The 26,980-nt window shown below is 35.4% G+C and overlaps 1 protein-coding gene across 10 annotated transcripts in view; it reads right to left on the reverse strand.

Annotated features, from left to right (window-relative positions):
• Positions 1-26,980, reverse strand: part of RALGAPA1 (Ral GTPase activating protein catalytic subunit alpha 1) — a 273,838-nt gene that overhangs the window by 128,663 nt on the left and 118,195 nt on the right. For 9 of the 10 annotated variants that reach the window (XR_007152890.1, XM_047862172.1, XM_047862180.1 and 6 more), the window contains 10 exons: positions 26,028-26,152; positions 24,832-25,048; positions 23,198-23,374; positions 12,418-12,570; positions 9,672-9,865; positions 9,318-9,416; positions 8,169-8,324; positions 6,640-6,768; positions 3,510-3,635; positions 621-679 (listed from right to left, as the gene is read on the reverse strand). Coding sequence is in view for 9 of the 10 variants with exons in the window: in XM_047862172.1 (XP_047718128.1) it covers positions 621-679; positions 3,510-3,635; positions 6,640-6,768; positions 8,169-8,324; positions 9,318-9,416; positions 9,672-9,865; positions 12,418-12,570; positions 23,198-23,374; positions 24,832-25,048; positions 26,028-26,152 (1,435 nt within the window). In the remaining variant the exon portion in view is untranslated. The remainder of the gene's footprint in view (positions 1-620; positions 680-3,509; positions 3,636-6,639; positions 6,769-8,168; positions 8,325-9,317; positions 9,417-9,671; positions 9,866-12,417; positions 12,571-23,197; positions 23,375-24,831; positions 25,049-26,027; positions 26,153-26,980) is intronic. The other variant, XM_047862177.1, reaches the window with a different exon arrangement.

The following is a 26,980-nucleotide window of genomic DNA, read 5'->3' on the forward strand; positions in this document are numbered from 1 at the left end:
TTTATAAATTTTCCTATTTTTTTCTACATTAAAAATATTTCCTTTGAATTCAACTTTAAAAATATTCATTGGGTAATTACTAGTACATTACAAAGTATTGCATAAGAGATAGTGACAAATAAAATCTGAAGGGAAAGCAAAATGTACTTGAATAAAATTAAATCATTTTAGATATAGAAGGTAAAGACACTGAACAAGGTGACCAGGATTTTATTTTTTTAAGATTTTTTTTTTTTTAATGTTTACTTATTTTTGAGAGAGAGAGAGAAGCAGAGAGAGGGAGACACAGAATCTGAAGCAGACTTCAGGCTCAGAGCTGTCAGCACAGAGCCCGATGCAGGCCTCGAACTCACAAACCGCGAGATCATGACCTGAACCAAAGTGAAATGGTTAACTGAACGAGCTACCCAGGTGCCCCTAGGATTTTATTAATGAAGGAAGGTTTGTATTCAAATCATGAAAAGAGTAAGTATTTAATAATATAAATAATTTAGATTTATAATTCAAAACAGCTTTTGTGTATTTGAAACAATCTGGACTGCTGAATAATTCAATCAACTTCTACAATAAGATTCCAAAAACAGAATAGTTATGTCAAGTCTTAAGGATATCTGACCTACCGTGCAGGGCCAGAGGGCTCATCTCTTGCTGAGCTTAATACAGTTTTGATTATAAGTTCCTAGAATAAAGGAAAAAATAATGGTAATGACTAAAATTTCATTCATTCATCCATTCAACAAGTATTTATTAAATGGCCACTATGAGCCCAGACACTGTGCCAGGTGCTAGGGATACAACAAGGAAATAAAAGTCTTTGTTCTCACCCATATACTTTTAATACAGTCTAATATTATTCATAAAATTAGCTAAATAAATAAAACAATGGTATGGTCTGAATGTTTATGTCCCCCCCCAAATTCTTATGTTAAAATCCTAACCCCCAAAGATGATGGCATTAGTAGGTGCTTATTAGGTCATGAGGATGGAGACTTTATGAATGGAATTAATGCTCTTATAAAAGAGACCACCACAGAACTCTCTAACTCCTTCTACTCTGTGAAGACACAGTGAGAAGGTGCCAGCTATAAACCAGCGAGAGAGCCCTCACCAGAATACAACTTTGCTGGAGCCTTGATCTTGGACATCTCAGCCATCAGAACTATGAGGAATAAATTTATGTCATTTATAAGCAACCCAGTCGGTACTATTTTTTTTTTTTTTGGTAGTATCTTGTTAGAGCAGCACAAACAAATTAAAACAAATTATTTCTGAAATTTATAACCAAATACATATGTTCGAAAAAAGAATCCTTTTTTCCTGATTAGAAGAGTAATAAAAAGCTCACTATAATGAAAAAAGATTTAATTGCTCAAAAGTATGAACATCGTTTCAAAACTCTGAGAAATATTCATTTAAAAGCAAGCTTCTTCTTTTTGATAATTTGTAAAACATGATAATATGTGAGTTTGGGGATAAGTGCTAAATAATAGTTAAAATTATGTAAATGAATAAAACATTCAAAAGGCAGAACAAAGAGAAAATCATTATCTAAAGAGGATCTTGTAACAAGTTTATGTTTAGCAAGCAGGGAAAGAAAACTAGTCTATTAAGGAGTCACAGAATATTTAGAGAAGCAAGAAGAAAATCAAGATAGATCTGTGCAACATAAGTCAAAATTGAAGAGATTTCGGAAGTCAGGAACATCAACACTGGACCAGTACTATAGTGGCTAAGGAAAGGAAAACAAGAATGACATTAGGTTTGATGATTAAGAATCTATTTGTTCCTTTTTTTCAAAAATAATCATTCATTCATTCATATATTCAAAAAGCACTTATCAGCTACACAGATTGTAAGCTCCTTAAGAGGAGTAAACTACTTTGTAAACTTAGCATCTAGCCCAGTGGCTGGCAATTAATAGATACTTGAAAGGTATCCATTTAAGCCCAAGAGCTTTCTATGTCTTAGATCCTGTCTTAAATGCTGGAAAGAAACAGATGGTTAAGACAACAGTATCTTAACTTTAACTTCAGAAAGTCACAGAAGACTTCACAAAAGGGTCTTAGGTAAATAGGATTTTGACAAATGATCAAGGTCAAAGATTATGTTTGAGTGATTAAGAGAGACAAGAAGAAGAAACCAGGTCTATATAATGATGTTTTAGGCAGAAAGAAATGGGTTTTCAAAGGCGCAGAATCGAAAAACAGCATTGTATGTCCCATGTGGCTATATGGTTGCAGTTTAGAGTACGCGGGGAGTGGTTTTCAGTGAAAATGTGAAAACTACATATGACCACTGTGGCATGTGACTTTCCCTTAAATCTTCACTTTTCTGAATGAGAATAATTATCATTTTCTTAGGCTTTTTGCTTTCTTCATCATTAACAGAATTAGCTTTTATTTTGGAAATACCCCTTCCCCAAAGTTTGATTTTTTTAATCATTTCAGCCATTACTACCTATATACAATGGCCAGAAGTGAACAAGTCCACTCTGAAATGCAGATCATATGTAGTAAGCTAGGCTAATCCCTAACAAACTTAAAAACTACTACCTATCCCTGACCTTCAGGATCTTCTGAAAATAGAAGAAACCAAAAATATGACATCTCTGAAGACCAAAGGTATAGTTTTTATTAATTGTCATTGTAAATCTGCACTGACCTAACGCAATTTTATGTGTAACTGAAAGTCACTTGTTTAACAAATGTTTCAGGAGTCCCAGATGCCAAGCAGCCTGTTAAACTCTGAGGATACAGCAGTAAATAGGACCTTTTACTAGGTAAATAGGACCTACTGTGGTGTTTGTCTGAAGTATAAACTAAACACTAAATAAGTAATTATAGATGTTATAAATGTTGTAAAGAGAAATATGGGTGGCATGAAAAATACATGCAGAACTCCTGACAAAAACTGGATTGAAAAACTTTCAGAGAAAACCAAAGTTAAAAAAAAAAAATTATCAGCATGACTTCTGAGGAGCTATGAGGCCTCAGATACATAAGATCCCCACCCCAATTCCACACTTTCCTACAGCAAAACAGAATATTTCCATTACATTGTTTGATACATCACATTGGGAAATTACGAGAGAGAGAGAGAGAGAGAGAGAGAGAGAGAGAGAGAAAGAGAGAGAGAGAGAGAGAGAGAGAGAGAGAGAGAGAGAGAGTCAAATTTGCAGGTTTAGTACCATCTCAATCTTAGGAGCCTTAGAAGTAGCCTACTATCTGTCTCATAGGATGTTTCAATAAATGTTCAGTGAGCGAATAAAAGAATCCTATGATATTGGCATATGAATGGATTCAATAATGAGAAAACATTTCCAAAGAAGTTATCAACACAAAAAAGGCTATGCTCCTAACAGACCTTCTAGCTTTGTGTCTGATGGGTATGGCTGGCTAATGTTCTTTAACGATTATGTGGATTTCTAAAGGAAAAGAACACAAATTTTATCAAACATACATTACTTAAAAAGTCATTTAAATACTAAAAATTCGCAACTGATTTCTTACCTTAACATCTGTAAACTGAGACATGGCAATATCAGGAATGTTGGGATGGAGAGCAGGGAGTTCACAATATAAGTTAGGAAAACAAACCAAGGATCCCAGAAGAACTTGTGCTTCCACTCTTGGTGCCTATGTATCAGATTTTTTAAATCTTTAAAATGTATTTGACTATGTCATTAAATTACCAGAAAATTACTTCATGACCTAACCACAGTACAAAGAGAAGTGAGAGCATAAGACACAATTAAAAACGAAGGGAGCAACACAAAAAGGTTGAGGTTTTCACCTATACTTTGCACATAAACTACTGCTATTCTCAGTAAATGCAGAGCTCTCCTTAAGAACAGCAAATTAAGCAGAAATCAGCCACACTTAATGGGACTGCAAATAAGAATATAGCTTAGCTGACAGCATAAATTTACTCTAATTTTGAGAAAAAATATACATACTTTCATTTTAAAGACAATTCACACACCAAAACATAGTGTACTAATGAGCAGATGACTGACTCAATGTCACTAGATTATATTTGTTACTACCTAAGGATAAAAGTAACTAAGGATAAAAACATTAATTGTATCTTCAAGAAATAGGCACTAGACAGTTTTTATAATATTATGCCAAGTGAAAAAAGCATTGCCTATAGTACTTAACTAAAAACAAAGTAAGAATTTATGGTTGGCCTGCAGATGAAGGTAACTTTTCCTCTTTTTCTTAGCTATATATATATTAAGCCATTTCTGAAGTATCAGCACTGAACATTTCTTTCTTTGTTTAAAAGTTTACTTATTTTGAGAGACAGAGACAGTGGGGGTGGCAGAGGGGCAGAGAGAGTGGGAGACAGAGAATCTGAAGCAGTCTCTGTGCTGTCAGTGTGGAGTCCGACTTGGGGCTCGAACTCATGAAACCATGAGATGAGGATGTGAGCCAAAACCAAGAGTAAGACGCTTAACCGACTGAGCCACTTAGGTGCCCCAGCACTGAACATTTCTTTTTCTTCTTCTACCTTCTTGCACGCCCACCAACACCCACTTACTAATATATTTCTTTGTTTACTAAAATATCTATGAATTGAATTATATGTTTAATAATACCAAAAAAATGCTTTAAAAATTTGCTAGAAACATAATCCTTCTATTTACATAAAACAAGACCCTATCTTCCACAGGATCTCCTTATGTTTCTAATTGTTTTAATAGAGGCAATGGAGTGGTACTATTATGATTATCAACAAAACAACTCATTTCCATGTTTTAAAAAAATCCTTATTTGCAGATAAAAGACAATACCATAAAGGGGTAGGGCAAGCTTGTAGCCACCATCCCAATTTTTAAAAAAAATTTTTTTTTTTTCAACGTTTATTTATTTTTGGGACAGAGAGAGACAGAGCATGAACAGGGGAGGGGCAGAGAGAGAGGGAGACACAGAATCGGAAACAGGCTCCAGGCTCCGAGCCATCAGCCCAGAGCCCGACGCGGGGCTCGAACTCACGGACCGCGAGATCGTGACCTGGCTGAAGTCGGACGCTTAACCAACTGCGCCACCCAGGCGCCCCGCCACCATCCCAATTTAAAATTATCTGTAGGTATACCTGGCTGGCTCAGTCAGTAGAACATGTGACTCTTGATCTTGGGGTTATAAATTCAAGCCCCTCATTGGGTGTAGAGATTACTTAAAAAATTAAAGTCTCTAAATAAAAAAAAATTAGTTATAAAAATGAAACTGATAAAAAACGCAATATTTAATTTAAAAAAAGAGATTAGCTAAGGGTTTTTGTTGAAAGTTGGGTAAGGTAACTGAGAATGTTCAAGTATGTGGATATAACGGGAGCATACTTATAATGTGACTATAATTAATAAAGGTAAAACCTAATTAGTTATTTTGTAAACTGCCTGGCAGAGGGAGAAAAGGGGCTTCCCATTAAGGGAAGGAAGATGATGTGTATGGGATCTAAAATGGAATCCAAAGAGGAAGATTTAGACTATGCATCTTCAACATCATCCAGAGGAAAAGACTGACCTTAAACTTACAGTAGAGATGAGGTGTCAGGTTTGATTCCTGTAATGATTTGTTTTCCTATGCAGTTTTTCTCAACAAGTGTTCCTCATATGAACCACACAAACAGAAAATAACTATTTTTAAAAAACTTCCCAAGGATGTTACAGAACTAGTATCCTTCTAGATGCACAGGAGGTAAATTTAATCACATAAAATGGATTCCTAAGGACATCAGGGTTTAATTCTCTTGCAGAATCTTTTTTTTTTAATTTTTTAATGTTTATTTTTGATGGGGAGGGGCAGAGAGAGAGAGAGAGAGAGGGAGACAGAGAATCTAAAGCAGGCTCCGTGCTGTCAATGTAAAGCCCAATGTGGGGCTTAAACTCATAAAGTGAGATCATGACTTGAGCTGAAGTCGGACACTCAACCAACTGAGCCACCCAGGTGCCACTCTCCTGCACAACCTTAAAGAAGTGCAGGAAACGTGCTGACTAGTCATCTAGAATAATTGGTCTACTGAACAGTAATTGTTTTCATAGTAAATTTGATCATGCCACTCCTTGAGTAAAATCCCTCAATGTTTGCTCATTCTTTCCTGAGGATAAAATCTAACCTCTCTAGCACTATAAACCAGCTACTGTCTTCCTCTTTAGTTTACCTCTGCTACATAAATATGGACGTGTTCCAACTATACCAGTTACTTGGCATTGTCTCCATAGTTCCGTAACTGTTATGAAAAATCCTCACATACTTTTCAGAGTTTAGAGTTTACTCCTAGAGCATATTTCTGGATTATCTCATCTGTTTCTTCTCTTTTGCTATGGCCCACTGCCCTTTCTTTAGTTTCTTCCCTGCCTCTACTTGTTTCCATAGACTTCTTCAATTTTAAATTTTGTTTTATCAGATTTTAATCCATTTTTATAGCTCCTGTGTCAATTCCATCAACTAATTTTAGTACTTTCTTATACTTCAAATTTTACTTAAAAAAATAAAAGCAATTTCAATTAAACTGTAAGTTTTCCTGATCATCAGCTTGTTAAATTTACTAACAAGGGCTCCTTCTCTGTTGTTTTGTTAGTTGAGCCTATTTAACCACAGTCTGTTATATTATAAAGAACAGGAAATAAAAACTTACATTGAGAAAAGCTGAAGAAGCCACTCTACCAGCTGCTACAATAAAATCCATAATAAGCATTGTGGCACCAGGCAAACCAAGTGAAAAAAACTGAGGTGAGCAGTGCTTGATGATTGTATTGACAATATCCTTAGAAGTAAGAAAAGAAGGGGAAAAGAATATCATAAATTAATCTTGGGTATCAGCTAATCAATACCCTTAAAAATAGATAACATATGAAATAATAAAACAGGCAATTACTATAAACTGCCTAACTGGAAAGACTAATTTTAATTCTTCTAAATAATCCATGCTTGGTATTATACTGTGAAAGCAAAATAAACTTAAAACATATTTGTTTAACTGACATCAATACAGCATTTTTTTTTTTTTTTCTTCACACTAGACAGCAAGATGGAAGGCTTTTTGCTTCAGGGGGTTGAAAATATAAGGCTCAAGTGTTATAAAACTGAACTGCAGAGTAGTTCCTCCTCTCATCTATTTGCTTCCATATGATATCTCTGATCTTTAAAACTGCATAACCTATTATGTGGCAACTGGAGATATTCTCTTTATTAGATCAGCTGAAGTCCTTTGATGACAAATATCCAGCCTTTGGAATTCACCATGAGGATGCAGTGTTTTACACTGTATTACTCAATCTGATTTATCTTAAAAGGTCTCTTTGTCAATAACTAAGATCGTCATTTTGTTTGAGACATGTTTATAAGGTAGAACACTGTAATTATTTCAAATTAATGCAGGTAGTATTTTCACTTTTCAGGAGGAGAGATATAACTACTTCTTTCAATATTAATTTAATGTTCTTTAAATCAACTGCAAGTGAAATTTAACCACATTATGATAAAAATGTTTCATTACTATGACTTACAATCTCCCATAGTTTTTTGTGATTGTTTCTGTTTTTTTTTTTTTTCCAGTTTTATGACCAGGATCAAGACCCTTGAAATAATGTTCTACAGTCAAATTTTTGACTTTCTAATGTAATGATTATATTGATACAAACGCCAAGTCAATATAATTGTCACTGTGCTAATACAATCTATGGAAATAAGAAAATGTGATGGGCTAGCTCTTAGAGAAGAAAAATCCTCTATTTCACTACTAGATGAGCATATCCACATGCCTCTAGTGCCAATTATTAAGTAACAATTACAAAACACCCAAGAATAAGTACATTAGGACATTAAAATAAGATGTAGTCAGTCTAAGCAAAAGATGGTTTAATACTTTAAAGAAGCAAACTAGTTGTTACATTAGAGGAAAGATACATTTAATAATCAAATCAATCCCCTAATTAATAGCTTTTCAACTATGTTTAGGAAAGACACATTTAATAATCAAGTCAATCCCCTAACATAACAGCTTTTCAACTACGTCTTAAGAACAAATGAGGTTACAAAATCAAAGAAACTTATAAATAAATGACTACATAAGACATTATTTTTAATTCTAGACCTTAAAAGAGTTAAATAATCAAGAATCAAAGATAAACTTATAAAGCAATTGGTTATAAAGTATATATTTACCTGATCAATATGAAGTAATCCACAATGCATTATATTGTAGAAATGTGTTAGAAAATCTCTATTTGGAGAAACATCTTGTCTTCTTTTCATTGTATTACAAATAAGTTTGTAAGCGTGTAATTTACCTTGTTTATATTTATCAGTCAACATGGTTGCCTACAATTTAAAGATGTTGATTTTAATACTCAAATACTGTTAAAGAGATACAGCAAGCAATATATTTGCTTTCATTTATTTTTATGTTGGCCCAATTTCTTAATGAATTGAAATATCAGGATTACTGAAACTATTGTTATCATTAAAATGATACAACATAGGGGCACCTGGGTGGCGCAGTCGGTTAAGCGTCCGACTTCAGCCAGGTCACGATCTCGCGGTCCGGGAGTTCGAGCCCCGCGTCAGGCTCTGGGCTGATGGCTCAGAGTCTGGAGCCTGTTTCCGATTCTGTGTCTCCCTCTCTCTCTGCCCCTCCCCCATTCATGCTCTGTCTCTCTCTGTCCCAAAAATAAATAAACGTTGAAAAAAAAAATTTAAAAATGATACAACATAGGTTATGAATAACCACACACTGTTTCATTTAGGAAAATGCACCAAACGTATCAAATGACACTTAAAAAAATTAAAACTTCAAAAGTAGGGGTGCCTGGGTGGCTCAGCTGGTTAAACATCTGACTCTTGGTTTTGGCTCAGGGCATGATCTCATGGTTTGTGAGATCGAACCCCACATCGGGCTCTGTGCTGATAGCATGGAGCCTGCTTGGGATTCTCTCTCTCTCCCTCTCTCTTCCTCTGTCTCTGCCCCTCCCCTGCTCACGCTTTCTCTCTTAAAATAAATATACTTAAAAACTAAAACAATGGAAGTACACAGCATATTCTTTGATACAAATTCGAGATTTATACTTCACTTAAATACAATTAAAACATAATTTTCTATATTCACTTTTGTTTTATTAAATAAAAATGATGCACCAGTATAATAATTATGCTATGCCCGTTTTCCTCTCTATATAACCCGTAATGAATGACAAGTCACAAACCAAGTGTTCTAGAAAACTATGCAAAAGTTAAAGAATCAAATGTTTAAAACAGATTACATGTGTATTTATTAAATGAAACTTTTAAATTATAATTTTTATATATTAAGCTTACCTTGAAAAGCCAAGGTGTAAGAATTCTCAGTGGAGGTATCAAAACTGGTGGTGAAGGGGAGGTCAGGTTATCAGTTGAAATGCCAAGATTATCTCTAATCTGTAATTTTCAAATAAAATGCAACAAATATATGAAAACTGTTCTTCCAGTTTGTTTTAGCTTAAACTTGAGTTCAAGTCCAATTTCTATCACTAACTATATATTTAAACATGGTTCAGTGACTTTACCCTGCCAGGAACTAGTTTATAGTAAGGAGGTTGGGGGGGGGGGGGGCAATGTGGTCTAAGGCTTCTACGAATTCTTAACAGTTTTCTTTTTTTCTTATCTTTTTTTTTTTTTTTTTTTTTTTTTTACCTTAGCTAGATTTTGCCAAAGCTCACAGAGGTAATCAAAAACTTGGGCATGTATTTCAGGATCCATAATAGCGTTGACATCTCCCAAAATGCCTAGCATTCTTCGCCACATTACAGTAGCAACATCAGCGTGCCATCCTGTGAGTGTACCCCCTGCCATCACACTACAACATTCAGATGGAAATTCACTGATTTCTATAAAATAAACCAGTACGTTGGTGTTAGTAATTTTTCTAAAGAATCACAAAGACAAGAAAGAGCCAAAGTAACAATCTTAAATATCTATAAAAGCAAATTTTAAAAATGTCAATAGGCACTAGTGTTATTTTTTCCTAATAAGATCAAAACCTCACCAGTTCGTGATTCCATATTATGGCAATAATTACTTATTCAATGGAACTTGTACTAGGATTTATCTAAGGAGGAAATGATGCTGATAGAAGTATATGGTTGACATAAAGATCATATGTGTAAGTATATACTCTCTCTTTATCAAATGACTACTTCAGGTTGTATCATCAAATTAATAGAAGATCGCAGGCTGAGAGCAGATCTTGTAGGAAGTCTTCATAAGCGTATTTCTTTGTACTTAAAACTTCCAAAGAAATGTATTTCTATATTTCAAAACTAAATCAGGCTTAGCATTAAAAGGGATATTACTGTTATTAATTATGTGATGTCATACAAATTATTTAATAACCTAATGCCATACTTCTCACTATGAAATAGATGGTTTAGCTAAATATCATTATAGGTCTCCTCCAACTTAAAAAACACCCATTATTCTATTCAGTGTATATAACAGAAAAGGCGAAATCATTACTAAGATTATTCCTACTTGATAAATTCTCAATGTACTCATAATTTACAAGTTCATTCTTAATATATGCACATCCTTTATGCCTAATGTTTAACTTTTTTTCTCTTTCTACATAAAGTGTACAATGACTGTATTATAAAAAAAGTTACTAGTCTTTCATAATAATAAAAAATAACCATCTGGTGTAAGTTCATTGAAAGAAAAGAAAAAAAAAAAACCTGTAGTTTTAACCATCACTGTTAATATCTCCCTACTCTATGGAACCTTCATAATATGGTGAAAAATCAACTGATTTGTCTCTAACTTATCCCTCTCAAAAACAAAATTTTAAATAATTGCAAAGCCAGCAACAATGTGTGATCCTCCTTTGAATCCTGAATTGGGTTGGTAGTGGTGTGGTGTAGCTATAAAAGATATTCCTACTGAAACAACTGGGGAAATTTGACTTTGGATTAAAAACTGCAGTAATGGGGGCACCTGTGTGGTTCAGTCAGTTAAGCATCCAACTTCAGCTCAGGTCATGATCTCACCATTCCTGAGTTTGAGCCCCACATTGGGGCTCTGTGCTGACAGCTCAGAGCCTGAAGCCTATTTCAGATTCTTGTCTCCCTCTCTTTCTCTACCTCTCCCCCACTCATGTTCTGTCTCTCTCTTCCTCTCCCTCCGTCTCTCTCAAAAATAAACAAACATTAAAAAAAAATTGCAGTGATGTTTCAATGTTAAATATGCTGAATGTGACCATTACAATGTGGTTATACAGGAAACACTAAAGTGTTTAGGTGTAAAGGGTCTAAAATTTGCAGTTCACTACTAAATAGCTCAAGACAGACAGAAAGAAAGAAAGAAACAGAGAAAGACAGAAAAAAGACAGAAAGACAGACAGAAAGGCAAGAAGGCAGGAAGTAAAGAAGAAAGAAAGGAGGAAAGAAAGAAAGAAAAGTGGCACGCCTGGGTGGCTCAGTCAGTTAAGCTTCCAACTCTTGATTTCTGCTCAGGTCATGATATCAGAGTCGTGATATCAACCAAGCCATGCATCTGGCTCTGCTCTGGGTGTGGAGGCTGCTTGGGATTTTCTCTCTCCTTCTCCCTCTGATCCTCCCCAACTTACATGGAAATAAAAGGGGGGGGGGGGAGATGGCAGGGTTGTTTTTGTGCACATGTGTATGTAGATTCAGAGATAAAGTGGTAAAATATTAACAACTGGTGAATTCATCTAAAGGCTTAATGTGTATTCATTTTACTAGTCTTGTAACTTTTCTATAAGTTAGAAATTTTTTCCCACTGTTGGGGAAAGAAACTAAAAGCAAGGATGAACTAAAAACTGCAGGCCAAAAGGAGGAAAGAAAAGGCCAAAATAATCCAGAAATCAGACCATAAGGGTTATGTAATTGCAAGATAAATACATATTATGAGAATGAGTACCTTAAAACTATAAGGCCAGAAGTTATAGAGAGTAAATGTACTGCAGCACCAATGAAAACTGGTATTTTATATTATTCATTGTCTTGGGCATAATTGCAAAATGACGTTTTATCCTGATCTTTGTTACATTATGTAAGACTCAGCAGAAATAACTTATTCAAACTTGCAGTTTCTAAGGTTTCCTAGTCACTTATAACATTTACTTAAAAATACTTCCTGCTTTAGGAAATGGCACAATATCAATAAATGATAATTTAACACACAAAAATAATGCAATCACTAATGCCAGGACTGTAGTCAACTATAATAAAACAAATATTAGACTATAAATATTTTTAAGAGCAAGAAAAAATGTTAAGTAACAAATTTCCAAAAGACTCACAAAAGTTCAAAAGACTTATAATAATACTCTATCTAATCAAAAGTTTAAGATGTCTAAATTAAGATCTCCTAACACTAATGCCCTGAAAGGAAAAATGGCAAATATCTAATTTCCAAATATTGCCTAGGTCATCTGGCGTCTGAAGAACAGAATGGTGGAGCTTCTCATCAAGCTGCAGATCTTTCTGTTCCATGTGATCTATATTCAGTGTGGAAGGAGAAGGCGTCTGTGACCTGGATCCCAGAGCTGAATGGACTGGAGAAGCACTTTCTGAACCTGTAAATATAATTTCATAAACTTACCATAAAGAGAATATTCAATACTCTCTACCTAAGATGTAATGCTTAAAATCCCAATAAGATACAACTGAGAAGCATCAAAGGCCAAAGAGGTAAAGAAAATCATAATACTGTACACGATTTTGTATCTAGGGGTCTCATTTGATTTCTTCCAGGGTACTAGAATGGAATCAGAACTGGGCATAGCAGTTAACAGAAGCCATCTGTGAAAGTGATAATGTCCATTCCTGATGCAGCTAGAGAAACTCTAGTACCCACTGCTACTCTATTTCACTTACTTCAGACCTGGAGCTATTCCTGAGAAGAACTTGCTCTGCATGGCTCTATATGTTACTATCACTGCTAGCCTGGTTTATGGTGGTCCCTGATGGTCCCCAGTCGTCAATCTCCCTCTTACCCCTATTCCTTCCTCCCAGTCCATTCTTCATAAGGCAGCAAAAAGATCTAAAAATCTAATCAGATGTTACTTCCTTACTTAAAATATTCTATGGCTCTTTACTGGCCATAGCATAAGCCCAAACTTATTAGTGGGTTTTCCAGTCTTTCTTCAACTTTCTGATCACTCCATAATTCCCCTGTTACTTTTAAGTTCTAGCCACAGAGCTAGCCTTTTCCACATGTTTTTCCTTTGCATGGGGCCATAATCCTGTTCTTATAGGTCTGGTTAACTTCTTTTTATTTTTCAGGTCTTACTTTAGACACTTCTTCCTGAGAAGCCTCCCCACCATTGACCTACCCAGTGTGAATAAGGAGTCTCTGCCATATGCACTTGTACTTCCCCATTATACCACTTATAACACTGACTTGAAACACACTGTTTAGTTTTAAATATCTTCACTAATGCAGAAACTCTGTAAAAACAGGGACTGTATCTACGTTATATACTGAAGTATTGCCAGTGCCTAGTGTAGTGTCTGGTACATAGCAGAAACTCATGTTAATTTAAATTATGTATAGCATAAATTAATACTTATTTAACACTTTGTGGTGGTTGTAGTGAGGTGATGCTACTACCAAGCAAGCTGCTAAAATATCAGGACCTTTCAACAGAAAATTAATAAAGAAAGATCAGCCTTAAATGACAGATTAGACCAGATGGACTTAACTCATTTGTTCAGAACATTCCATCCACAGGAGCAGAATACATATTCTTCTCAAGTGTACATGGAACATTCTCCAGGATAGATCACATGTTAGGTCTTACAAGTCTTACTAAATTCAACAAGACTGAAATCATTTCAGACCACAACAATATGAAACTAGAAATCAACTACCAGAAGAAAACTAGAAAAACTACAAATACACAGAGATTAAATATGTTTCCAAATACCTACAAAGTGAATGAAAAATTAAAGGAAAAATTAAAAAAATACATAGAAGCAAATGAAAACAGAAATATGACATACCAATATCTATGGAATGCAGCAAAAATGGTTCTAAGAAGGAAGGTCATAGCAATATAGGTTTACCTCAAGGAAAGAGAAATCTCAAGTAAACAATTTAATTTCATACCTAGGCAAACTAGAGAAAAAAAAAGGACAAAACCCAAAGTTAGTAGAAGGGAAGAAATAATAAAGATCAGAACAGAAATAAATGAAATAGAGACTAAAAAGACAATAAAAGAGATCAATGAAACTAAGAGCTGGTTCTCTGAAAAGATAAAAATGACCTAAACACATAAGAAAAACAAGATAGAACTCAAAGTCAGAAAGAAAGAAAACACATTACAACCAATACCACAGAAATACAACCTAGAGGAAATGGATAAATTCCTAGAAATTTATAATCTTCCAAGACTGAATCATGAAGAAACAGAAATCTGAATGGACCAATCACTAGTGAGGGGATTGAATCCAAAATCAAAAATCTCCCAATGAACAAAAGTCCAGGACCACACAGCTTCATTCGTGAATTCTCCCAAACACTGAAAGAATACTTAAGACCCATCCCTCTTAAACTCTTCCATATATTGAAGAGGAAAAAACTTTCAAACTCATTTTATGAGGCCAGTTTTATCCTCATACCACAACCAAACAAGGACATCACAAAAAAAAAGAAAATTAAAGGGGCGTCTGGGTGGCTCAGTCAGTTAAGCAACTGACTTGGGCTCAGGTCATGATCTCACGGTTTTTGAGTTCGAGCCCCGCATTAGGCCCTGTGATAACAACTCAGAGCCTGGAGCCTGCTTCTGATTCTGTGTCTTCCTCTCTCTCTGCCCCTCCCTCTGCTTGCAGTCTGCCCCCCTGTCTCTCAAAAATAAATAAACATTAAAAAAAAAAAGAAAGAAAATTACAGGCCAATATCCCTAATAAACCCAGATGCAAAAATCCTCAACAAAATATCAATAAACTGAGTTAAAACAACACACAAAAACAATCATACACCATGATTAAGTGAGATTTATTCCAGGGAGACAAACATGGTTCAATATCCATAAATTGACCAATGTGATACATATTAACAAAAGATAAAAATTATATGATTATTCCCAAAGTAATCTACATATTCAATGCAATCCCTATCAAAGTAATACCAGCATTCTTCACAGAGCTGGAACAAATAATGCTAAAATTTGTATGGAACCAGAAAAGACCCTGAATAGCCAAAGCAATCTTGAAAAAGAAAAACCAAATCTGGAGGCCTCAAAATCCCAGACTTCAAGCTATACTACAAAGCTGTAATCATCAAGACAGTATGGTACTGGCACAAGAACAGACACTCAGATCAATGGAACAGAATAGAGAACCCGGAAATGGACCCACAAACACATGGCCAACTCATCTTTGACAAAGCAGGAAAGAATAGCCAATGGAATAAAGACAGTCTCTTCAGCAAGTAGTGCTGAGAAAACTGGACAGCGACATGCACAAGAATGGATCTGGACCAGTTTCCTATACCATACACAAAAATAAACTCAAAATGGATGAAAGAGCTCAATGTGTGACAGGAAGCCATCAAAATCCTAGAGGAGAAAGCAGGCAAAAACCTCCTTAATCCTGGCTGCAGCAACTTCTTACTCAACACGTCTTCGGAGGCAAGGGAAACAAAAGCAAAAATGAACTACTGGGACATCAAAATAAAAAGCTTCTGCACAGTGAAGGAAACAATCAGCAAAACTAAAAGGCACCGACAGAATGGGAGAAGATATTTGCAAATGACATATCAGATAAAGGGTTAGTATCCAAAATCTACAAAGAACTTATCAAACTCAACACCCAAAAAACAAATAATCCAGTGAAGACATGGGCAAAAGACATGAAGAGACACTTCTCCAAGAAGACATCCAGATGGCCAACCGACACGTGAGAAAGTGCTCAACATCACTCATCATCAGGGAAATACAAATCAAAACAACAATGAGATACCACCTTACACCCCTCAGAATGGCTAACATTAACAACTCAGGCAACAACAGATTTTGGCAAGGATGCAGAGAAAGAGGATCTCTTTCACATTGTTGGTGGGAATGCAAGCTGGTGCAGCCACTCTGGAAAACACTATGGAGGTTCCTCAAAAAACTAAAAATAGAACTACCCTACGATTGCACTACTAGGCATTTATCCACGGGATACAGGTGTGCTGTTTTGAAGGGACACATACACCCCCATGTTTATAGCAGCACTATCAACAATAGCCAAAGTATGGAAAGAGCCCAAATGTCCATCAATAGATGAATGGATAAAGAAGATGTGGTATATATATATACAATGGAGTATTACTTGGCAATCAAAAAGAATGAAATGTTGCCATTTGCCACTATGTGAATGGAACTGGAGGGTATTATGCTAAGTGAAATTAGTCAGTCAGAGAAAGACAAATATCATATGACTTCACTCATATGAGGACTTTAAGAGACAAAACAGATAAACATAAGGGAAGGGAAACAAAAATAATATAAAAACAGGGAGGGGGACAAAACAGAAGAGACTCATAAATATGGAGAACAAACTGAGGGTTACTGGAGGGACTGTGGGAGGGGATATGGGCTAAATGGGTAAGGGGCATTAAGGAATCTACTCCTGAAATTACTGTTTCACTATATGCTAACTAATTTGGATGTAAATTTAAAAAAAAATTAAATTAAAAAAACTATACGATTATTTCAGTAGATAAAGTATCTGAACAAACTTCAACACCCATTGATGATAAAAACCTCTCAACAAACTAGGTATAAAGGGAAGGTACCTCAATATGATAATAAAGGTCATATATGACAAACGAGCATCATATTCCATGGTGAAAACGTGAAAGCTTTTCCTCTAAGATCAGGAACAAGACAAAGATGCCTTTGTCTTTTATTCAACAAAGTATTGGAAGTCCTAGCCACAGCAATTAGGTAAAAAAAAAAAAAAAAATAACTGGCACACAAACTGGAAAGGAAGAATTAAAACTGTCACCAGAAAATGGCAGAATACAAAATATGTTTTTTAAAAAAAATCCGTGTTTCTATACACTAATAATGAACCATTAAAAACAGAAATAAAGGGGTGCCTGGGTGGCTCAGTCGGTTAAGTGTCCAACTTGGGCTCAGGTCATGATCTCACAGTTGGCAAGTTCAAGCCTGCGTCAGGCTTGTGCTGACAGTTCAGAGCCTGGAGCCTGCTTCGGATTCTGTGTCTCCCTTTCTCTGCCCCTCCCTGGCCACACTCTGTCTCTGTCTCTCTCTCTCTCTCAAAAATGAATAAACATTAAAAAAAGAGAGAAATTAAAAAAAAAACTCATTTATAATCACATCAAAAAAATACCTAGGAATACATTTAACCAAGGAGGTAAAAGACTTATATACTGAAAACTATAAAACACAAACGAAAGCAACAGAAGAAGACACAAATAAATGGAAAGATATTCCATGCTCACAGACTGAATTAATATCATTAAAACGTCTCTATCACCCAATGCAATGTACAGATTCAATGCAATCGCTACCAAAATACCAATACCTATATCACCCAATGCAATGTACAGATTCAATGCAATCACTACCAAAATACCAATAGCATTTGTTAGAGAACTAGAACAAATAATTCTAAAATTCTAAAGACTGAATAGCCAAAACAATTTTGAGAAAGAACAAAGCTGGAGATATCCTGCTCCCTGTTTCATACTATACTACAAAGATGTAGTAATTAAAACAGTGTGGTATTGGCATAAAAAATCAAGATTAAGAGAACAGAGAGCCTAGAAATAACCCATACATATATGGTCAATTAATTTATAACAAAGTAGGGTAAAGTATACAATGGGGAAAGGATAGTCTCTTTAATAAATGGTGTTGTGAAAACCGGACAGCCATGTGTAAACAAATGAAACTGCACCACTATCTTGTATCATATACAAAAATCAACTCGAAATGGATGAAAGGCTTGATCATATGGCCTGAAACCATAAAACTCCTAGAAGAAAACACAGGCATCAAGCTTCCTGACATTGGTCTTAGCAATGGTTTTTAGATGTCTCCTCAGGCAAGGGAAACAAAAGCAAAAATAAACAAGTGGGACTATATCAAACTAAAAAGCCTCTAAACACTGAAGAAACCCATCAGCAAAACAAAAAGGGAACATACTGAATTGGAGAAGATATCTGCAAATCATGTATCTGAAAAGGGTCTAATAACCAAAATATATAAAGAACTCATATAACTCAATAAAAAACTATCTGATTAAAAATGGGCAGAGGATCTGAACAGATATATTTCAAGACACATGAAAAGATGCACAACATCACTAAATATCAAGGAAGTAAATCAAAACCACAATGAGATATTACCTTACACCTGTCAAAATGATTATTATCAGAAAGAGAAGAAAATAACGAGTGTTGGCAAGGATGTGGAGAGAAGGAAACCCATGCGCATTGTTGGTGGGAACGTAAACTGGGGCAGCTGCTCTGGAAAACAGGGTGGAGGGTCCTCAACAAATTAAAAATAGATCTACCCTATGACCCAGCAATAGCACTGCTAGGAATTTACCTAAGGGATACAGGAACGCTGATGCATAGAGGCACGTGTACCCCAATGTTTATAGCAGCACTTTCAACAATAGCCAAATTATGGAAAGAGCCTAGAAGTCCATCAACTGATGAATGGATAAAGAAATTGTGGTTTATATACACAATGGAATACTACTTGGCAATGAGAAAGAATGAAATATGGCCTTTTGTAGCAACGTGGATGGAACTGGAGAATGTTATGCTAAGTGAAATAAGTCATACAGAGAAAGACAGATACCATATGTTTTCACTCTTATGTGATCCTGAGAAACTTAACAGAAGACCATGGGGGAGGGGAAGGGAAAAAAAAAAAAGTTTAGAGAGGGAGGGAGCCAAAACATAAGAGACTCTTAAAAACTGAGAACAAACTGAGGGTTGATGGGGGGTGGGAGGGAGGGAAGGGTGGGTGATGGGTATTGAGGAGGGCGCCTGTTGGGATGAGCACTGGGTGTTGTACAGAAACCAATTTGTGGGGCGCCTGGGTGGCTCAGTCGGTTAAGCGTCCGACTTCGGCTCAGGTTGTAATCTCGCGGTCCGTGAGTTTGAACCCCACATCAGGCTCTGTGCTGACAGCTCAGAGCCTGGAGCCTGTTTCAGATTCTGTGTCTCCCTCCCTCTGACCCTCCCCCGTTCATGCTCTGTCTCTCTCTGTCTCAAAAAATAAACATTAAAAAAAAAATTTAAGAAACCAATTCGACAATATATTACATATTAAAAAAAATTAAAAATAGAGCTACCCTATGATCTAGTGATTCTACTACTGGATATCTATCTAAAGAAAACAAAAATACTAATTCAAAGAGATATTTGCTCCCCTATGCTCACTGCAGCGTTATTTACAATAGCCAAGATACGGAAGCAACTTAAGTGTCCATTGATGGATGAACTGGATGAAGAACATGTGACTTATACATTCAAAAGAATACTACCCAACCACAAAAAAAGAATGAAATCTTGCCATTTGCGACAACATGGCTGGACCTTGAGGGGATTTTGCTAAGTGAAATAAGTTAGATGGAAAAAGACAAATACCATATGATTACATTTTTATGTGGAATCTAAAAAACAAAACAAACAGAACAAAATCCAGACTCATAGATACAGAGGACTGGTAGCTGCCATGCCAAAGGAGAGGGGGGCATGGAAGAGGAAGGAAATTATGAAGTAAAAACTTCTAGTTATAAAATAAGTAAGTAGTCATGGGGAAGTGAGGTACAGAATGGGGAATACAGTCAATAACACTGTATTAACTTTTGTCAAATCACTGTATGTTGTACACCTGAAACTAATATAATATTGTATGCAATTATGCCTCAATTAAAAAATATGTATTTGGTCTTTTTATTTAAGCTTCTTTCTAGCAATGAAATATCAATATTCTGGACTCAATAATTCTAAAACTCTGTCCCTGTTACCTCCTTTTATACAGTAAAGCAAAAACCAAGTAAATAAATTATGTATTTGTATTATTTTAATTCCACAAATGTGTCATTCCACACTGTTTATACAAATGTTTAAATATAATACAATAAATGCCTTAAAAAGAACATATAACGTTAAGAATCCCTTACTGAATGATAATCATGATTTCATTTAGGCTCAATTATGATACACAGTAGGTAGTCAATTTCCTTTCCTTCATTTGAGATTTGGAGTAAATTCATATGGCACAAAATCGTATGTTAAAAGGTAGCTACAGAAATGTAAAAATTCTATACTTTAGTACAAACACAAACTATTGAGGGCATAATGAAAACAATCTCCTTAATACTCATCAAATATTTTATAAGTACACGACAAAAAAATCATCAGGGGCGCCTGAGTGGCTCAGTTGGTTAAGCGTCCGACTTCAGCTCAGGTCATGATCTTGTGGTTCGTAAGTTCGAGCCCTGCGTTGAGTTCTGTGCTGACAGCTCGGAACCTGGAGCCTGGTTCAACTCTCTGTCTCCCTCTCTTTCAGCCCCTCCCCAGCGCATGCGCCTGCCCTCCCTCCTTCCCTCCCTCCCTTTCTCTTTCTCAAAACTAAAAAAAAAAGGGGGGGGGGGGCGCCTGAGTGGCTCAGTTGGTTGAACGTCCAACTTCAGCTCAGGTCACAGTCTCACCATTCCCAAGTTCAAGCTCCATATCAGGCTCTGTGCTGACAGCTCAGAGCCTGGAGCCTATTTCAGATTCTATGTCTTCCTCTCTCTCTCTGCTCCTCCCCTGCTCACGTTCTTTCTCTCTCAAAAATAAATAAACATTTTGAAAAAAAAAAAAAAACATTTAAAAAATCATCAGCCTTAGTCAAATGCTTTGTAATACAAATCTATTTCTCTTACTTCCATGTATTATTTTCATCCATAAAAATCTGATTCATTTTTTAGAATTAAAACTTAAGTAATTTTTTATTAAGATTACCTATTAGTGAATCATTACTGCCTTTAACTTTATTAGTAACAATCTAGAACACCTGACTTATAGGTGTTCTCCTCTTAAAGAATGTATTTTTAAAATATAAGTATTGCTATATTAATATTTATCCATTAAATTTTTGTTCTTATCTCCTATATTAAGTTTCTGCTATAATTTCTGAAAATATTACAGGAAAATAAAAGATTTCATGACTATTAACATCCCTTTGATAGAACACAGCTATGCTTAAAAGGTGAGAATATATGCAAAATATACTTGAGAAAATAATCAAAGTGTGTTGAATAGTTTGTATATTGATTATATGCTGTTGTACTCTTTTTTTTTTTTTTTTCCAACATTTATTTATTTTGGGGACAGAGAGAGACAGAGCATGAACGGGGGAGGGGCAGAGAGAGAGGGAGACACAGAATCGGAAACAGGCTCCAGGCTCCGAGCCATCAGCCCAGAGCCCGACGCGGGGCTCGAACTCACGGACCGCGAGATCGTGACCTGGCTGAAGTCGGACGCTTAACCGACTGCGCCACCCCGGCGCCCCTATGCTGTTGTACTCTTTGCTGAATTTTATCTTTTAATTAGAATTTGATCCATGAACTGCTTTAGTTTCTTAAACACCCTTACACTATTACAAATGGCACTAATCAAGAACAGAATTCCTTATAAAACTTCCTAGTAGAGTCCTAGAAATGGTCACCATGTGTAATAAATATAGGTTATATACATGTTAAAAATCTTTGAAGTTCAATTATCCAAAACTCATATTGAGGCAAAAGGCCTAAAACAAGTTCTCTTTATATATTAAGTTTTTTGAATTGTTGTGGGGAACTCCAGTTTTGATGACTAAAGATAAATAAAAAAGAAAAAGTGAGGTCAGACTTCTTTCACATACTGTAGTCTTTTGAAAACATCACAGTCTGATTAATAGTCTGAGGGCTTTAAGAAAACTATAAGAAACCCATGTAGTTTACTGGAGAGCATGATGTTTAACTCCTCCTTCAAAATAGATGGTCCCCAGATTAAGGGACACGTATTGGTGGGATTGTTTTGAGTCATAGACTGGGAGGGTTGTACAGTGGATCTCTAAATCAGTTAAACAACTTCTCAGCCATTTTATTATTTCTACTTTGAAAGTCCATTCTTTTCAAAGTTCATTAACTCTCTACACTGTCCAAATATCTAGAGTTTTGATAGTATTAAAATTTGTGTATTAAAAATTAAATATTAAATAGTATTAAATAGTATTAAAATTCCATAATAATGGGACTATGATCTAACTCAGTTGGCTCCTGTCCTCCACTCAGTCTCTATTCTTTAATGAGGCAGGTTACAGTTCTTAATAATCCTGATAGGAAGTGGAAAAGAAGGGGTAAGATGGGAAAACAAAGGATGGGTTTCTGCCCATCAAGGATTCCACTGGTCAAACTTCATGTTTGATGTGGCTGAGGAACTGTGCCTGACAAATTCAGACAAGCAGAAATCAGTATTTAGTCTTGCAAGTTCCAATGAGCCACAGGATACAATATTGATACCTAAACTGGAATCACCCATCAAAAGGCATCAAACTACAGTGAGAACCAGAATGAATTTGGATCACAGAATGGAACCACTGAACTATGAGCTAGAAACTGCTCAGGATCCCTCTGGTCACTGCACTAACCTTGCAATAATGTGACCCTGCATTTCATGAGTAAATTTCTTGGATTCTACTCATATATTTAACTGCATTTTAAAAATTGCTGAAAAGAATAATTTACTGTTGTATGAACATATAACATTGGTATATTAGTAAGTAGGCCTTCTACTAGGCAGTATTCCCTACAGTTTCTATAATAAATACTTTGCCAAAGAAATCTATAAAAATCTAGGCTAACTCTGAAAGATGATGAAAAAGAGATAGTACTTCTCAACTACTTTTTGGTTATCATTTAAACATCACCGCAGGAAATGCAGTGATGCAAACACATAGAACATTTTGTATATAATCCTGGGAGTTCAGCTAATTCCCCGAAACTTATCCATGTAGACTCCAGGTCAAAAAACTCTTACATTAATGTGTTTTTTCCTCCACTTTTCTATAAAGATGAATGAAAAAAAAATAGTGCTTAAACAGTAATAATACTTAAAACCTATCAAATAAAATCCTAAACATATTCTTTGGTGGCTTAAAAAAATACATTTAAGGAAGACATTCCCTTGAGTAAGTTTACCAGTAACCGTTGCAACTTCAGCGGAGAAAGCTTGTTGATTAAGACTGCTTGTTTCAGAATCCAACTGAAGTGTGGTTAGACTAGCCACTTCTTGCTCTTCAGCACTTTGGTGATGGCCAGAACCTGAGTCCACATCAGCAGAGGATGCAATCCCAGCATCAGCTCCAAAGCCAAAATCTATAGGAAGAAGAAATGCTAGTACATAGATGTCTCAACCATGAAACAAAAATATTTACAAAAGACACAGCTACTTCAGCAAAATGATTAAACATTAACATTCCCCTAAATCTATTCGATTTACATACCACTCAGGCAAGTGCAAATAATTTTAACAGTTGGAGGTTTATAATTAGAGATAAATTGTGGGGTGCTTGGGTGGCCCAGTTAGTTAAGTGTGTGACTTCAGCTTAAGTCATGATCTTGCAGTTCATGAATTTGAGTCCCACGTCGGGCTCTGTGCTGACAACTCAGAGCCTGGAACCCGCTTCGGATTCTGTCTCCCTCTCTCTCTCTCTGCCCCTCCCCTACTCATGCTCTATTTCTGTCTCTCAAAAAATGTATAAACGTTAAATAAATTTTTTAAAGGTTCTCATAGCTTATTACTAACAGTAATGATTAAACATGCATATGATGTATCATCACTATTATCTATGTTTTTTGATAGCTGGTAATATGCTTTTCAACTACAGATATATGTAATAAAAATGGCACACATACAGTAAAAACCATTTTTCTCTAAGTCATATATTCCAGTCTGAGATAAGAGTAATATATGAGGGCAGGAAACATGTTTCTCCAATGCGTCTCCCAACTCTTCATTAATGTGGTTCCCAAAGTTTTCATGTTTCTTTTGTTTGTTTTTAGTTTATTTTGAGACAGAGAAAGAGTGTGAGCAGGGAAAGGAGAGAGGGAGAGAGAGAGAGAGACAGACAGACAGACAGACAGAATATCCCAAGCAGGCTACACATTATCAGCGTGGAGACCAATGTGGGGCTCAAACCCACGAACTGTGAAATCCTGACCTGAGCTGAAACCAAGAGTCAGATGCTTTACCGACTGAGCCACCCAGGCGCCCCCACGTTCTTTTTTTAAATATCGGTACTCTTCACTGCCAAGTGTATATAGCTAGCTATGTAGTAGTGATACAGCACCAAATAATACCACTGCTGTCATTTTAATATGAAGTGATTATTCAAGAAAAGGTCTGAGTAATTTAACATTGAACATAATTGTATTGAACATACTGAAGCACTGAACATAACTAGACAGTGGTTTGCAAAGAATGAAATAGTGCCAACTCATAACCATGACTGTCCTTTATTCTAATATCAAGTCAATTTTAATTTTTTTTCCCTCGTACATGTTTGGTCTTAGAATACCATTTGTTTTATGAAAGGACAGTGGTTTTTTGTTTTTTAAGTGTCTTTAATTTAGTTTGGTGAAATAAAGTGGTCCCAACTTGAAGTGATTCCCTAAAACTTCCTTTGGAATTTCACTGAAAAATGAAATCAAAATACATGGGAACCCCATATAAATAACATTAGAGATGAAGGTGATGGTTATATAATCCATAAGTCTCAAACAGAAAACAATCAACAAAAAACCATATTGCTCAAACTGAAAAAGATACTTGCTGTCAAATTTTCGGCCATCGTATTGGAAAGCGCTGAAAGAATCCGAATGACTATCTGAGCTGATAAGATCACTGCTCCCTGCACTGGCAGGAGAAGTCCATTCTGAGGGCACACCTGGGTCATCAATAGGGCGCATTTGGTTTTGCTTGTTTAGAACATCAGGGAGGTCTTTGGGAATTTCAAGACTGCCTGGACTACTTCCCCTTCTTGTCATAGTCTAAAAATTCAAGAAACATTTTACCATTAAAATTTCTTCTTGTCATTAAACATCTGAAATACTGAATTGCCAAGACAATCATCACAATAAATGCTAAGGTTTAGGGCCTGAGTTAGGAGGGTGAAAACACACTAACTAAATAATCTATGTAATTGTATGGAGCCATAACCTGAACTACTGTTGGTTTATCTAAAGTAGAGACCCAGTTATTATATGGTTCTGGGCCTGAGACTCTTAAGCCTCAAAAGGATCCATAGATTCAAGTTAAGACCGTAGAAAGAGCAAAGTATTCAATTCAAAAAAGCAGCAGCAAATAGAGATAGTGGAGGGAGGAAAAAATGATGGCAAAGAGGTTATTCTATAATGATTTAAAAAAATTTTTCCCATTCAAGGAAAAAAATGAAACTGAAAATAAAAGGGAAATGTAATGGAGCTACAGACATTCACTAAAGCTTGAAATCCAAATGGAATAGGACCATTTAAATGAAGCAATTCCACATGTATTTCTTTCCTTAATAATTAAGTATTATTAGGGGTAAAATTGGTTCTATTTTCATTTTGCCATAATTCTAATACTCAAAACAAAGATAACTTTAAAATCTACTCTGAAGTTATCTGTAATTATTAAGCAATCAATACTTATGCTATCAACTTATGAGAGTTGGGCCAGAAGACCTCTTTCTTGCTAAGGGTTGGCAGTGGGAAGGAAGAGAACCTATGAGCAAAACATGAAAAGCAAAGGGAAGACGAGGAAGGTAGGGGCTTATTCCTAAATAGGTAAACAAATAGGTATTCTAATCTTTTACCCTAGTCAAAACTATAAGCCTATTTGTTTTAGATCTTTGAATAAAAAATACTACAAAAATATAAATTTTAGAGGAAGGTTGTTTTGAATGAAAATTTACACACACACAAAAGTATGTATCTTTTAATTATTCTCCTCGCTAAAACCAAATAAATAAAATAAAACAACACTTACTGAGGCATTACCACTTCGAAGTCGTTCTGCTATAAACTCATCCATCAGATCAGGAACATTAGCATTGCTGCTGCCAATATCACTATTAAGAGGGGGCAGTTTTGGGCTCATGTCCTCTTTATTGACTAAAAATAAATAAATAACTATATATAGTGAGAAAAGACTTAACTGCATTTCCTAAATTTGAAACAAACAAAAATAACTCAAAACAAATTACCTATGCCATATCAATTATTTGCCAAACATGCATTTATGAATAATTTCTCTCCTTTTAGATTTAATTTTAAGAATTAGTAAATTGATATTTACTTTATTTAACTAAGCAGATGTTAGTCAATCTTCAGTATGACCTTAAACAGCAAGAAAGCTGATAGATAAGCACTAGTTGGGAGTTAGGTTAATATTGCCTATAAAGAAACTGGTATATTTATCTGTCTTCCTGCCTCTATGCTGCTTCTTAGGGCCTTAATAATTTAGAATTCCATTCTTCCCCAAGGAATATTTGCAAGAAATCTATCCCTTCAATCTATGCACATCTCACTAGGATAGAAATGCATTTAAGCTTAGATAAATAATCTATAATTGTGACATAATGTCATTTCAGTTCACTACAAAATCTAATTTCATTGTCTTAAGAAAAAAGGTTTATTTTCACAAAGGTTTTTCTATATAAAAAAAACTCACAAAAGTTATTTTGATTTTTTTAATGACTACATTAACAAGAAAGTTTTAAACTTGGGAAACATACTTATAGAAAAAATGATATTTATTTATTTCACATTATGCTGTTGAAAAGTTAATTTCTCTGCAATTAAAAGAAAATCAGCATTGCTTACATTCCTAATAAACTAAAAAGCATTTCAGGTTAAGAAAATACACTGGTCAAAAGTCCATTGTGAAATACCATTATCTTTATATTACTGGCCAGGCTTTGCTAAGCTGTCAAATACTGC

Source organism: Prionailurus viverrinus, chromosome B3 (genome assembly GCF_022837055.1).
Source record: "Prionailurus viverrinus isolate Anna chromosome B3, UM_Priviv_1.0, whole genome shotgun sequence".
Taxonomy (NCBI): domain Eukaryota; kingdom Metazoa; phylum Chordata; class Mammalia; order Carnivora; family Felidae; genus Prionailurus; species Prionailurus viverrinus.